The sequence below is a fragment of the Enhydra lutris genome, unplaced genomic scaffold, assembly GCF_002288905.1.
Source record: "Enhydra lutris kenyoni isolate GAN:26980312 unplaced genomic scaffold, ASM228890v2 scaffoldscaffold31, whole genome shotgun sequence".
In the NCBI taxonomy this organism is placed as follows: Eukaryota; Metazoa; Chordata; class Mammalia; order Carnivora; family Mustelidae; genus Enhydra; species Enhydra lutris.
This window is the reverse complement of record NW_019154115.1, coordinates 5,062,993-5,078,861: the sequence shown is the minus strand read 5'-3', so window position 1 is coordinate 5,078,861 and position 15,869 is coordinate 5,062,993. Positions and strand designations below refer to the sequence as shown.

Here is a 15,869-nt window from a genome sequence, read left to right as displayed (position 1 = left end):
AAGGTAAGCCACTCAGAAATATAGTAATTCTAGGTAAATATACCTGAGTATAAAAATTAGAGCTGGTGAAATATTTGGAGAATTCTTGTTACAGGTATGCAAACTAAACACATACCTACCAAAATACCAGTAAGTTACTTTTTTCTCCCTTTCACAATCACCAAGGCAAGGATCACAAAGTAACTTAAGATAAAGAGCTAACAATATTATAAAATATTCTGATACCAACTTTGACTTCGAGTGGTGCTCAAGAGTTCTGAAGATCCAAAGCACTCTAAGAGCTCAATTTCACAAACAAATGTTATTATTCAACAAATATTTAATAAATATCTACACTTATTATGCAAGGCACTAGATGCTGAGATACAAAAATAAATTTTAGAAGAGGCAATAATTTAGTTGAGAAATGGAGCCTAGATATATATATAATATAAACATGTTTATCTCAATATTAGATATAATAAAAATAGTTCCTAATGAAATTATATAAACAACATGATTATCAGTAAAAGAAAGTATATGTGAAAATTAAAAATCTGCAAAAAACACACATTAGTTGGTAAAGATAGCTGTAAACTACCAAATAAAATATTTTTAGAGTAACCTTTGCATTTCAGCTCCCAAAAAATTCAAACACATATATAATCTTTATCTTTAAAATAAAAAGTTTTTAAAGCCTTTTACTATATGTTCTCACAATCCCTTATAGGTACATTTTCAAAAACCTCCTCACATGTATAATTTTTTTAATGTCTGACTGTGGAATGTTGCATCAAGTACTCAATAAATGCATTAACTGTTATCTGTTTTATTCACTGCTGATCTCTAGCATCAAATCAGGGCCAAGAAGACAGTATATATAATCACCGAATTACTGAATAAGTACTGAATTAAATGAACCATTCCTTTTTGAGAAAGTACTCATTTTTTTTAAACTATCAAGTATCTAGCATGTAAACCTGCTTTTGACCCTGTAAGAATGAGTTAATGAGTAATGCAGATATATAAGCATAAAATCAGATATTAAACCCAAGGAGATAATAATGTGTATGTATATATAATTATACATTCATTCAGTAGAAAAGAAAACAGGCTCAGAGGTTAAGTAATTCACCTAAATGACAGGGGTGGCAAAATGAAAATCTTTCCAGTTCTAAATCCTCTATCCTCTGTCAGGCAACACCAGTTGCTTGAGTTTATTTAATAGGATAACCCTTAACAGGAATTAAATCAATATACAACATGCAACAAGGAGTCCCTTGTTAAAAGCAATTTTCTCATCACAGTTCCCCTTGGAATCATCTATACAATTCCATTATATATATGATAATATAGGACAAATTACAGAACAGTACCTAACAATCCTCTCTTCTTATAATGTTAAGCCACACAAGTTCTCATCACTCAGAGGGGAAAAAAAGTTTAGTTTGCCCCCAAATATACTCTGAGGAGCTAAGAGGAAAAAACAAACCAAAAGATCCTCAGATTAACTGCTTGCTTTCATTAACTTGTGAGAAAAGGCAACAGAAATTACCCGAAGTTCAAACAATAACAGATTGAAAACACAGTAAATGAGAGGCTGATGAAAGATACAAAGGAAATAAAGGACTATGGCTACAAAATTCTTTAAGGAAAAGATGGATAATGTTGCTATCGATGGTGGCAGCAGCTCTGGGAACATGTACTATATACTTTACTAAATACTAAATACTCTATCAAGCTGTTTAGATGCATTGTCTAACGTAATTCTCACAAAAGTTAAAGACCATTTTTATCTCATCAAATAGATGGTGGAAACAAAAGAATTACGTGACCTGCTCAGGTTCTCAAAAACTAGTAAGTGGATCAGCCAGTATTCAAGTCAGGTCTGTCTGCTTCAGACCCCAAACTCTGAAGCATAACTGAGACTGTCTAAATAACAGCAGATCAGTTCATAATGCCATGACAAGTTCTGTACAGGCAATCAAGTCTTACATTTGCCATATGAGTTTTATCAGTCTCCTACCTACTTCCCAATGAGACTCCGTCACTCGATGTTAACAGGTGAAAGATGGAAGCTTCTCAAGAACAGCAAAACAGTGTAAATTTTTTCTACTAAAATGTATCAAATCTATAAATTTAAATCTCTAAAATTTTCCAAAATGTTAAATCTGAAACCATAAATTACTTGATATATAATGAAAAGGCAATGCAATTAAACCTTGTATGAAGGAAAAAATTTAAGTCCACAATTTCTGATCCTTCTCAACTCTGAAACAGTCTAGTGTTGTAATTAGTGGAGTATGTAATCACACACAGTGAAAATTAAAGTCAGTTATTTAAACCAAGAATTAAAACATGTTTCCAGAAGGAATAATTAATAAATTAGTTCATTAGTTAATTTATAGATAGAGATGAATGCATGTTTTAAGCCTTTACATCTGACCTCACTACAAAGGGAAGAAAAAACATTTTTTGTATCCTTTGATTATAAACTTGTCCTTATAAAATATAAAAAGAAAGCTAAATTTACCTGTTCATTTTATATTACATCATATATGCCCTTAAATCACTCAATTAAAACATAAAATAATCTTATTTATAGGAATTTAAATTCTTAATTTTTGGAAAATTATATAAAGACTAGAGCCTCTATTGCCACTAAAAAACTTTCAAAATGTACATGCATTCATCATGTGAAAAGACTGTTACTGTTAACTGACACAAAAACAGGAAGGCTATACCTTTTTTTAATGAATTTATTTTTTTATTTGACACACAGAGAGAGATAGTGAGAGAGAGAGCACAATCAGGGAAGAGGGAGAAACAGGCTCCCTGCTGAGCAAGGAGCCCCAAATGGGGCTCAATCCCAGGATCATATCCTGAGCCAAAGGCAGCTGCTTAAATGACTGAGCCACCCACGTGCCTCAAGGCTATACCTTTTTAAGATAAATATTACATACTACTTGTAACATGTGAGTAATAAAATCACTGAAAAAAAAAATACACCTCAAAAAAAAAAAACCTGTAGTTCATAAGAATCCATCAGGAATGCAATCAATTTATTGTCAAAATAAATATAGACTAAACGTTAGCAACAACAGAACAAATTTAAAAAAAAAAAATTTTTTTTTAAAAACTGAACTGACTGGTTTTTAAACCACAAACCATACACATACAAAGTCAGTTCAAAGAAATTAAAATTATTTTCTCTTCTTTCCTAGATTCTTTGTATTTCAGCTGATTTTCTTTCTAAGTCATGAAATAAGTACAAATGAGCAAGGTGAGTGAGGGTCCTTTAACAGGAACACAGAATATTTAGGTACTTGTACTGACCGGCTCAGAGTCATAGCAATAATCATCCCAGCTCTGTCTGAGGGGTTTCTTTGTTATCTGAAAGTAAGGCAGATTAGTTAGGTAGAAGTAATGGTTATCATTCTTCTCTAATCATCTCTTAGATGTAAGTATAGCAGCACTGTGCTGCTACCCAAAGAGAGTTATTTTGTACAGCAGCATAAAACAAGAAACAACTAGGTAAACATTCAGATTCTGGGAGATCATATATTATTACAACCAATCCATATTTCCTGTTTTTCAGTGACTCTGAGATTTGTATTAACTGCTCAGTCTCATATTCTACTAATAATGACTACTTTATGGCAACAATATGCATGGTATTGCCACTGACAACAAAAAAAATATCTGGAAGAAGAGTAATAAGCTCGGGACTATCAGCTCATTTATGAGCAATTATTAGTTTTTAAAAAGGAAATATTTAATCATCCAAATATCTCCAAAGCATTTAACAGGGAAAAGAAAAATCTCAGAAGCTAAATCAATGATTTTTTTTAAATATACATAATTTTATATAGTAGAAAAGCCTAGTATTTTATCAAGAAGTGATATTTTAAATAATTTTGAAATTGATATATAAATACAAAATTTTATTAGTTCATATAAATATGTAGTTTTGAAATTAAGAAATACCAATTACATAGCATCCTCTATCTTGGGAAAACTCTAAGATGCTACTTTCATAACCTTAAATACATACTATAGCCTTTGAACCATCATCAAAATGTCAATTTCCTTACAAAACCTTCATAAGGATTTTTTAAGTTACCATAAAGGCATTTATCTCCATGGATATTACAACTTGCCTCAAGTAAAAAAAAAAATATTAAAAGAAAAAATATGACAGTCTGTTATTTAAGTGATCTACTGTCATATCAATTCCATTAATATTGGTTCTAGAATTTTTATTAATGAGAAATAGGAAAATTGGAGAAACCATTGTAATGAAAAACTGCAATTATCCCTTATTATGGAAATTTAGGAGTGAATTTTAGGAGTTTCACAGAAAGATATGATGAATTTCATTTGAACAGGATCATTTGCTAAATTATAAAAACAATCATACTCTAAGTTAGTATCACAATATCATGCAAAGAGGTATATGTATTAGACTTCAAAACATATAAAAGAGGTTTCAAGTAATCCCATGCAAAGGGAAAACATTAATTATTAGTAACACTGAACATGCTCTTGTCTTTAAAAGGTAAACCACTTTGGAAAGACCAGTTCATTTTTCTAAGAAGCAGGTACATATATAAACAGTTTATTTTTCTCTGAAAGAGTCTCACAAAAAGCAAAGGGTACACATATAACTAAACCCTTCCAACTCTTACGGTTAATAATAATTTTTAAATTTGAGAGGCACATCACATAAATTTTTAGACTGCCTGTATGAAAATGCTAGTTAATATCCATTACTGGGTTTGGAGAACAAAGTATTACGAAAAAAACTTTTCTCAAGAAGTAAAATTTAATAATGCCCTACATTTCAAAATACATTTCATGAACTCTCACCTGATTGAGATAATGATATTCTTCTGGTTGTTTAAGATGGAATGCTAATCTTTCTTCTTCACTTGCTCCTGCCAGGAGGTAATAAAATACATGATAGTTCCTGTTGGAAACAAAGAGTATGGCTTTATAATGAACACGATCTACGGTTATCATTTAACAGAAAAAAGAACAAACATTAACTAGTAAAATGTTTCAATTTTGTTTCATTTTTCAATAAAAAAGTGGTAGTAAGTTCAATATTTTAGGTACTATAAAGTAAAATGATGTTTTGGATGCTAAATTCAAAAGAGAGGGGTGAAGGCTGCTATATGGCAAAGTAAGACCTCTGAAAATTCTCTCCTCCATAAGACAAATTAGAAAACAGCAAACTTGTCAGAAACAACTTTTGTCAGAACTCTGAAAATTAACCAAAAGCTTATAGCAATCCAAGGAGTGTTTACATAAGAAAAACAGTTCAATCTCAGTTAAAAATGCAATCTTTGTTGCCTTTTAACTTGCCCCAATCCATCTTCTGTTCACCAAATCCAGGATGGCCTTCAAAACCAATAGGTTACAATCATGATGAACACCAAAAGCCTGGCAGCCATCACAAGAGGGCAGAAGAGGGTTGGAGCTGGTTCAGAACGTCATTCCCTGAGAAACATCACTTGAACTATCTGGTGGTTCCCTGGAAGACGCCATGTTTAAAACTGTCTTTAATGACCTGACTCAGAGTTAAGCCAGTGTGAAAACCTTTTCCCCAGGGGAAGGTATGGAAAATTATTGGCAATTTTTTAATATGTCAGCTACATGAACCAATGGATAAGTGCTGGGGAAACAGTAGGCTAATCAAAAAATTTAAAGGGAAATGTGATCTCCACACAGGTTTTAAAAGCTCCCAATACATTCCTGGGAATCTAGAAGGCCATGTGGATGCATAAGGCTGTGCATGTGCCCAGGGCTTCACACCTTCTCAGCAAAGACCAGAGAAGGTACTGAACTCTCATCTCTGGCTGATCTTGAAGTAACCATCCTTGAGGAAGCCCAGGCATTACGTAGTACACAAGATTTTTTTTTTTAAAGATTTTATTTATTTATTTGACAAAGAGAGATCACAAGTAGGCAGAGAGGCAGGCGGTGGGGGGTGGGGAGCAGGTTCCCCGCTGAGCAGAAAGCTCGATGTAGGGCTCGATCACAGGACCCCGGGATCATGACCCGAGCCAAAGGCAGAGGCTTTAACCCACTGAGCCACCCAGGCGCCCCAGTACACAAAATTTTTAATCAACTGTTTTAAGTATGTTCAAAGAACTAAAGGAAACCACGTTTAAACAACTAAAGTATGAGAATGATGTCTCATCAAAGAGACTATCGATAAACATATAGAACTTACTTAAAAATAATTAAAGAGGAATTAGACAGTTGAAATATATAATAACTAAAATGAAAAACTATCTAGAGGCACTCAGTGACAGATATGAGTGGGCAGAAGGCATCAGGGAACCTGAAGACAGCTCTTGAAACAAGTCTGAAGAGAAAGAAAAATGAGGGCACCTAGGTGGTTCAGTGGGTTAAGCCTCTGCCTTCAGCTCAGGTCATGGTCTCAGGGTCCTGGGATCGAGTCCCCTGTTGGGCTCTCTGCTCAGCAGGGAGCCTGCTTCCCCTCTCTCTCTGCCTGCCTCTCTGCTTACTTGTGGTCTCTCTGTCAAATAAATAAAATCTTTAAAAAAAAAAAAAAGAGAGAGAGAGAAAGAAAGAAAAATGAATGAAGAAAACTGAACAGGCCTCAGGTATCTGTGGCACAAAAGGAGTCCCTAAAGGAGAGGAAAGGAGCAAAAAGAATATCTGAAAAAATAATGACCCAAAACTCCCCAAATCTGATGAAAAAACAACCTGCACATTCAAGAAACTCAACAAACTCCAAGTGAGAAAACCTTAAAGAGATCCACACTTAGAAGACATGCCTTATCAAGGATTCCTAATAAAAGATTATCAGCTGGAATTTGAGAAACAAAACAGAGGATCACAGGAGAAAGGAGGGAAAATGAAACAAGATGAAACCAGAAGGGAGACAAACCACAAGAGACTCTTAATCTCAGGAAAAAAACTGAGGGTTGCTGGAGGGGAGGGTGTGGGAGGGATAGGGTGGCTGGGTGAGGGACACTGAGGAGGGTATGTGCTATGGTGAGTGCTGTGAATTATGTAAGACTGATGACTCACAGAGCTGTACCCCTGAAACAAACAATACATTATATGTTAATTTTTTTTAAACTGCACTGTGATTAAAAAAAAAAATTATACACCCAGCAAAGTCATCCTTCAAAAATAAAGGAGAAATTAGGATAGTCCCAGATAAACAAAAATTAAGAGACTTCACAGCTAGCAGATGGGCCCCACAAGAAAGGCTAAAGGCACTTTTTCTAGCTGAAAACAAAGGAAACTAGACAATTTTCAGTTAAACATGGAAAAATAAACAGCACTAGTACAGATAACTATGTGGCTAAATATACAAGATAATATAAACTCATTTTTTTGTCTTTAACTTTTTTCCGTCTTATTAGATTTCAAAGACACCAACAAAAAACAATAACGACTAATCTGTATTGATGGGTCTACTGTTATAAAGATGTAATTTATATGATTTTAATACTACAAAAGAAGAGGAAAGGAACAGAACTACATAGGAGCAAAGTTACTTGTATTATTACCAAAATTAAGTTATTAATCCAAACAAGACTGCTAAAATATTAACTGTGATTGCCAAGGCAACAATTAAGGAAATAACTCAAGAAATATTTAATTAAAGAAATGCCAATGGTACACCAGAAAACATCTATTTATACAAAACAAGGCAGTAATAGAATAGAGGGACTAAAACATCATTAAAAAATACATAAAACAAATAGCAAGATAACATTCATAAATCCTATCTTAGCAATTACATGAAGTATAAATGAGTCCCAAGGTAAGTAACTGGCAGAATGAATTAAGAAAATCCAACTACATGCTATCTACAGTAGAGACACTATAGATTCAAAGATACAAATAGGTTGAAACTAAAAGGATGGAAAAAATACCATGCAGACAATAACCAAAAGAAAACTAAAGTGTCTATACTAACATCACACAAAATAGACAAAAATTGTTGCTAGATGCAAAGGATATTTTATAATGACAAAAGGGCCAATTCATCAGAAAGATAAAACAATTCTAAATGTAAATGCATATAAAAACAGAGTCCCAAAATACATAAAACAAAAACTGAAAGAATTGAAAAAAGAAAAATAAAAAACAATTCAACAATAGTACTGAGATATTTCAGTAGAAAAATCAATTTGAAATTTGAACATATCCTTTCAATAATGAAAAGAACCGTAACAAGATAAAAGATCAATAAGGAAAAAGAGAACTTGAAAAATACTAAAAACCAACTGCACCTAAAACACATCTATAGAATACTCCATCCAACAGCAGGATACATATTTTCTCAACACTGGAGAATGGAACAATCTCCGGATTAAAAAATGTTAAATTCTATGACAAGTCTCAATGTAAGGCAACTGAAATCATACAAACTATATTCTCTGATGATCTTACAATGAAATCAGAAGTCAGTAACAGAAATTTCCAAAATGCACAAATACATGGAAATTCAAAAACACACTCCTAAATAAAAATGGGTTCTAAGAAGAAATCACAAAGGAAATAAGAAAATAGATACATAAAAGCCAAACCACAACTTGCCAAAATATGGGAACCATTAAAGAGTTAAAACAGGTCTTTAGAGCTGCAAACCCACAGTAAAACAGAAGGAACTCGTAGCTAACCATTCACCTTAAGAAACTAAAAAATTTTTTTAAATTTTAAAAAAGAGCAAACTAAACCCAAAGCAAACAGAAGTGATAAGCATGAGAAGAGAAATAAAATAGGGAACAGTAAGAAAATAAAGAAAAATCAACCAAAACTTGGTCCTTTTAAAAGATCAACAAAATTAACACATTCTTATCTAAACTGACAAAAAAGGTGGGGGAGATTGCTATGGTCTGAATTTGTAACCCTCAAAGTCCTATGTTGAAATCCTAACCCCAAAAGGTAATGATATTAGGAGGTGGGGCCTTTGGATGTTGATTAGATCATGACAGTAGAGTCCTCATGAATGGGATTAGTGATTTTATAAAAGAGATTCCACAGAGTTCCCTAACCCATTCCACCATATGAGGACCAAGCAAGAAGGTATGAGTTATGAACCAGGAAGAGCTCTAATCAGAATGCAACCATACTGGCACCTTGATCTTGGACTTCCCAACCTCCAGAACTGTGAGAAATAAATTTGTTGTTTTTAAACTACCTAGACTGAGGTATTTTGTTACAGCAGCCCAAAGATAGGAGTAGACCTCAAATTCAGGAACAAAAGAGGGAACATTATTACCTGTCAAAAATAAAAATTGTTTTAAGAGAATACTATAAACAATTTTTTCCCCAACAAATTAGATGACCTAGATGAAAAAATCCCCAGAATGATAAAAACTACCAAACCTGGCTAAAGAAGAAACAGAAAATCTATAGAGACATATAATAACTAAAGTGTTTGGATCAGTAATCAAAATTCGCCACAAATAAAAACCCAGAATAAGATGGCTTCACTAGCAAATTCTAGCAAACATTTAAAAAAGAATTAACCCAATCCTTCCCAAACTTTTCCATCTCATTCTATGAACCAGTATTATCCTAATACTAAGACCAAACAAAGACATCAGGAGGGAAAAACAAAATAAAACACCTTGTAGCAATATCCCTTATGAATACAGACACAAAAAATCCTCAACAAAATGCGAGCAACCCACATTCAGCAACACACCATTAAATATTACACATCCATTCAGAAAGAATCCAGCAAAACAATCAGTTTTTAAGTTCTGAATCTTCACCTCCCATGATTCTTTGAAACCATGCTATATACCCACCACTCCATTAAAATGTGTTGGAAGAAGTTACTAACAACCTTCTAATAGCAGTATCTGTTAACGCTACAAAACTTTATGAAGTTATTTCCTTTCTAAAACTCTCTTACCTTCATTTAAAAAAAAAAAAAAAAAAAACCTCTAATTTAGATTTCCTCATCTGCTAGCCACAAAAAAAAAAAAAAAAAAAAAAAAAAAGAACAGGAAAGTCTTGAGTTCTAGTCCTAACCTGGTCGTATTCATTAGATGTTAGCTATCAATTATTGAATATAATTATGTATAAGGGCCACAATAAGCACTTTATAAATGTTATTTCATTTATTTCTCTAGACAACTCTAAGACAGTTTTCTATCTGTAAAATGGGAATAAATATCAAAGAAGCAGAAAAGTTAATTGAGATGCCAAAGCCATATTCAAGATTTGAATGTAGGTCTCTTTAACTTCAAACTCTGGCTCTTAATTTTTCTCATTGCAGCATGAAGGAAATCATTTATCTCTCTGACACTTGGGGGGTTTTTCCCCCTGACATTAGGATTCTTAATCTGTAGGAAGTTACATATATAATCTCTGAAGTCCTGTATACCTCATTATAATTATAATGAAAGTAAGTGCTTTATTAAAAATTTTCTCAAATTAGAAACAGAATAATAAGGCATGGGAAAAAGTCTGAAGACACAATGCTCACGAAAAGCAGTCAGATAAAGACCTGAGTCACGTTTTCTGTTCGGACAGTTTGCCTAGAATTTAGAAAGGTTAACAGTTCCACATGCAGGCATGCCTCAGAGATCTTGTGGGTTCAGTTCCAGACTACTACCATAAAGCAAATCTCAAAGTAACATGAGGCAAATAATTTTCTCAGTTTCCCAGTGCAGGTAAGTTACGTCTACACTACATTTTAGTCTCTTACGTGTGCAATAGCATTATGTCTAAAAAACAACGTACACATCTTAATTTAAAAAGCACAGTATTGCTAAAAAATACTAACCATCATCTGAGCTTTCAGCCAGTTATAATCACGGACCACAGATCACAATAACAAATATAATAATAATATAAAAGTTTGAAATATTGCAAGAATTACCAAAATATGACAGACAGATACAAAGTGATCAAAGACTGTTGGAAAATGTGCCAAAGACTTGCTCAACACAAACCAATTTGTTAAAAAAACGCAGTATCTGTGCAGTGCAATAAAACAAGGTATGTTTGTACTTATTAAAAAAACCTTCTAGCAGCCTCTGAAAAAGTACAATGTTCTGCTCATGACAGAAATAGCAATTATATGGAAAGCAATGCATGGTGTTAAACTGAATTAAAGGTCATAATATACAAACATCCTAAAAGATGATCTGATTAATACAAATGTTAACTTGATCTAATAATAGTAAGAAAAATATGTACCGTTCATTATGCTCTTGATAAACGAGTCTGGACTTCTCCAGTAGATATTTTTCAACATAGGCACTAGAAGAAAAATAAAATTGGTCGATATAAATAATAAAGCTTAAGGTAGATAAATATTTTTCCGGAGAAGACGCAAAAGTATAAAGAATACCACCCAGATCATTTTAGTACACTTACAATTACAATTATGTTATAAATGCTGTTAGTGTTATCTATGTTAAATTTATACACTCGTCTTTTTTGGGGGGGCTTTCAAAATAAATTCAGAAGTTCAAAACATGGCACATAAGACCCATCCATGGCATAGGCTTTACTTTCTTTCCAGGCTCATATGCCACTACACATTTTTTCAGATATTATACTTCAGCCAGGTGACTAAATAAGGCTCAAACACATACTTCCTTAACATATTTATGCTACAGCCACATTCTAGAATCTATTCATTTATTATTTACTGATTTATTCAATAACTTTTCATTAATTGGGCACTGTGCTAAGCACTGTCCAAATATGGAAATAAGTGATACACTATTCTCAAGGGGCTTACAGACTAGTAAAGGAAATATGTAAACAAGGAGCTATCATACTGAGCTGATATAGGATTTATTACAGAGCAATAATCAAAAATTATGGCTATATCAAGAGAGACAGGTAAGATTCCATCCAAGAAGGAAAACATTATATAAGGAACAATTCCCAGAAAGGGGAGTACACAGCACATAGTAAACATTCACAAAATCTATTTGGTGACTGACTGAGTAAATGACTTTGAAATCTGAAAGACTGACCAGAAGAAGACCAGGAGAACTGCTTTATGCAAAGGCATAAAAGAAAGAGGGTATTTAACCGCAGGGAAGATAATTACTCAACATGGCTAGAGAATGAGATAGACAAGTGCACTAGATGAAGAAGGACCAATATACTATGTGCCAGAAGAATGGATTTTATACTGAAAGTAATGAGGAACTAAAATATATTTCTGTTATGTCATTCTCTTTATCCAGCCTTTACCTCTTCAAGTCTCCAATACCTCTTACCCAAATTGAATCAATCCAAATTGAATCAACTCCAAGAAGGGGGATCTTACAGTCTGAAATTTAAAAGCTTTACACTACTGAAACCAAATAACACAGCACAAACCTCTGTGGAGTCAAAATCTGACTTTTGAGCTTTTATTCGCATCAGTTCCCTCCTACTGCATGCTCAGTATTTCAGTCACTTGCAAATACAGGTATTCCCTCAAACATGCCATTCACTCCTGGCTGCATCGTCCGTGCTCTTCCTTCCACTTCTAATTCTACAGGCTATACTCTCTATCCAACAGGCTCCATTCATAAAATGAACCTCAAATATGCCTTTTTTGCAAACTCATTACTACTACTACTACTATTACCAGTAATTAAAATGCATCGCTTCCTCCGAGTTACCACCATCACCTCTAATCTAGACTACTCAAACAGGTTCTTATCTGTCTAAAATGGAAGACATAAACTATTACGTTAAATTCTTTTGAGTATAGTTGACACATGTCACATTAGTTTCAGGTGTTCAGGTATATAACACAATGATTCAACAAGTTTACACATTATACTATGCTCACCATACCCTAGTAAAATATCATTGACTATATTCCTTACGTGGTGCCTTTTAATCCCGTGACTTACTTATTCCGTAACTGGCAGCCTGTATATCACACTCCCCTTCACTCATTTTGCCCATTCCACCACCTTCCTTCCCTCTGCAACCATCATATTTGTTCTATGTATTTATAGGTCTAATTCTGCTTTTTGTTTATTCATTTGTATTTTAGATTCCACATAGTACATTAAATTCTTATACCCACCCTGAATAGCAAATATTACAGCCTATTTCACAAGTGTAGAAACTGATACTCATAGATATTAAGATCATGCAGCTAGTAAACAGCAGAACTATGATTTGAAGCCAGGTCTATTTTAACTACAAACGCTCCCTCTTTCAACTATATCACCATACTCCTAGACATTTCTCCTTCCTCCTCTCTAATCCTTGAGTTATACTGCTATGAGAGTTATTTACCCTAAAATAAGATCTACTCATGTTATTCCTCTACTTTCACTTGCTACTCATACTAAAGTACATAAGGGTAAACTGGTATTATGTCTACCTGGGATAGTCTCTTTTTATTTATTTTTTTAAAAAAGATTTTATTTATTTATTTGACAGAGAGACAGAAAGAGAGGTAACACAGGCAGGGGGGAATGAGAGAAGGAGCAGCAGGCCTCCCACAGACCAGGGAGCCTGATGTGGGGCTAGATCCCAGGACCCTGGGGTCATGACCTGAGCCAAAGGCAGACACTTAACCACTGAGCCACCCAGGCGCCCCAGTTTCTTTTTAATGCATCAGCATAGAAAAAGAAAAAACAGATAAAGCAAATATGGCAAAATGTGATAATTGATGAATCTAAATGGGCATTCCTTCTATTCTCTTTACTTCTGTGTCTGACTTTTTTTATAATAAAATCTTTAAAATCTATCCCCAATAAAAAGGATAAATTAGATACATTAGAGGTTTATTCACAATCTGAAATCAACTGAACACTATGTCCATAATCTGAAGCCACTGAACCTACCTCCTCTCAAGTACACCAAGCTCTTATGATTCCACTCATCTGCTAATGCCAATCCCTCAAATGATAATGTGATTTCCCACTTTTTCTGCTTAGCAATTTTTCAAGACCCAAGATAAAAATCATATACTGTTTCCTGTGAACTTCTCCAAACACATGCTTCTATCACTATACTTATCTCATTTACTATAATCCTCTCATGTAAACATATCTTCCCCAAAAGACTATGAGAACTTTAATGGCAGAGAACATGTGTACATTTTTTTGTCTTCAACACTTAGCACAGTGCCTGGTACTCCATAAATGTTTGCCTAACAAATGATAAAAAGATGAAAATGTTTAATATATATTTGCTAAGAGTTAAAAAATTCAATATGAAAATTTTTTCAGTATGTATATGTTGACTTACTAATCAAGATGAAGATTTCTTAAAAAAAAAGATTTCTGCTCATCACTGTTGTAAGAGAACCTTTAACCTTTTCAGATAAACGCTTAACATCTAAGAGCAAGAATTTCATTCATAAAATGGGAAAATAAATATCTGCTATTCCTAACTCATGAAACTGTCTTAAGAATCAGTGAATATATGTAATGATACTTTGTAAGTTACAAAGCAACATATACAACTGAACCTATTATCAACATTTCTTGTATCACAATCAAATACTAGAAAAGTACAACTTGACAATGTGGCTGCATCCCATTTTTATTAGTAAAAGTTCCAGTTATACTTTTGGAAACATGGTTTTCAAATCAGAAAGGAGATGAGTTATAAAACTCGCCACTAAAGTACTTATCCTTCTTGTTTTGTTTTTCGGGGGGTTGGGGGGTGGGTAGAATACACATAGTTTTGGTCAAAATTTTTAAATTAAAAGCAGAAGTGAAAAGCATAATTAAAATGGCATAAAAAAGAAAAATACTAACCAATCTCACTTATTGATATGGATGCAAAAATCATAAATAAAAACTAGGAAACAGAATAGAACAACCAATTTATATGTGCGTGCATAAATATATGTACATATATGTATGTGTGTGTGTAAATTGTATCTTTGTATGACCAAGTCAGATTGCTTTCCCAGGAACAAAATGATTCAGTTTTAGGAAAATAATAACATTAACAGATCTCAGAATGAAGATCATGCTGATCGTCGCAGATGCTCAAAATGCATTTGATAAAATGCAATACCATTCTGTTACTCAAAAAACCACTCACAGAAAATGTAAATCAATGTCTAACTCATTAATGTGATAAAAAGCCCTAAAATCAGTATTTTACTTTGTGGAGAAAAGTAGTCATTCACATAAAGGTCGGAAACAATATTATTTGGAATCAGACGAGAAAGAAAATAAAGACATAAGAACAGAAAAAAATATCTATTTTTGCAAATATACCAAGAAAAGGTCAAAGAAACAGTAGTAAAACTAATGCAAACAATAAAACAATTCAGTAAGAATAACAAGATACAGCTTAATATAAAAATTAATAACTTTCATATATGTAAACAACTAGAAGATATAATGCTAGAGAAAATCACATTTTTAGTAACAGTAAAACACTGAAATAAGATGCTTGGGAATAAATTCAGTAAGAAATACAAAAAATTTAAAAGCATTTCTAAATAGCACAAAGATGTCAATTATCCCCAAATTAATATATACATTTAACATTAGCCCAATAAAATCAAGCCATGAAAGGCATGGAGGAAACTTTAATACATGGTGCTAAGGCAAAGAATCCAAACTGTAAAGACTATATATTATATGGTTCCAACTACAGGACATTCCGGAAAAGGCAAAACTGGGGTACTATAAAAAGGTAAGTGGTTGCCAAGGGTTACTGGGTAAGAAGGGATGAAAAGGCAACCACAGAGGATTTTAGAGCAGTAAAACTACTCTACATGATACTGTAATGGTAAATACATGTCTTTATACAATTGTCAAAGCCCAAAGAACATACCACACAAATGGAACACAACAATGCAAGATGTTATTAATAGGGGAGACTAGGGGTTAGGGTGAAGAAGTATATGGGAACTCACTGTACTTTCTGCCCATTTTTGTTGTGAC

The 15,869-nt window shown here is 33.3% G+C and overlaps 1 protein-coding gene across 2 annotated transcripts in view; it reads right to left on the bottom strand.

Moving 5' to 3' along the window:
- The window catches only part of LOC111153187 (myosin IXA), a 282,109-nt gene that overhangs the window by 204,000 nt on the left and 62,240 nt on the right, over positions 1-15,869 (bottom strand). For both annotated transcript variants that reach the window (XM_022512043.1, XM_022512044.1), the window contains exons 4-6: positions 11,188-11,250; positions 4,849-4,948; positions 3,316-3,372 (exon numbers count right to left, since the gene is read on the bottom strand). In XM_022512043.1, the coding sequence (XP_022367751.1) occupies positions 3,316-3,372; positions 4,849-4,948; positions 11,188-11,250 (220 nt within the window). The remainder of the gene's footprint in view (positions 1-3,315; positions 3,373-4,848; positions 4,949-11,187; positions 11,251-15,869) is intronic.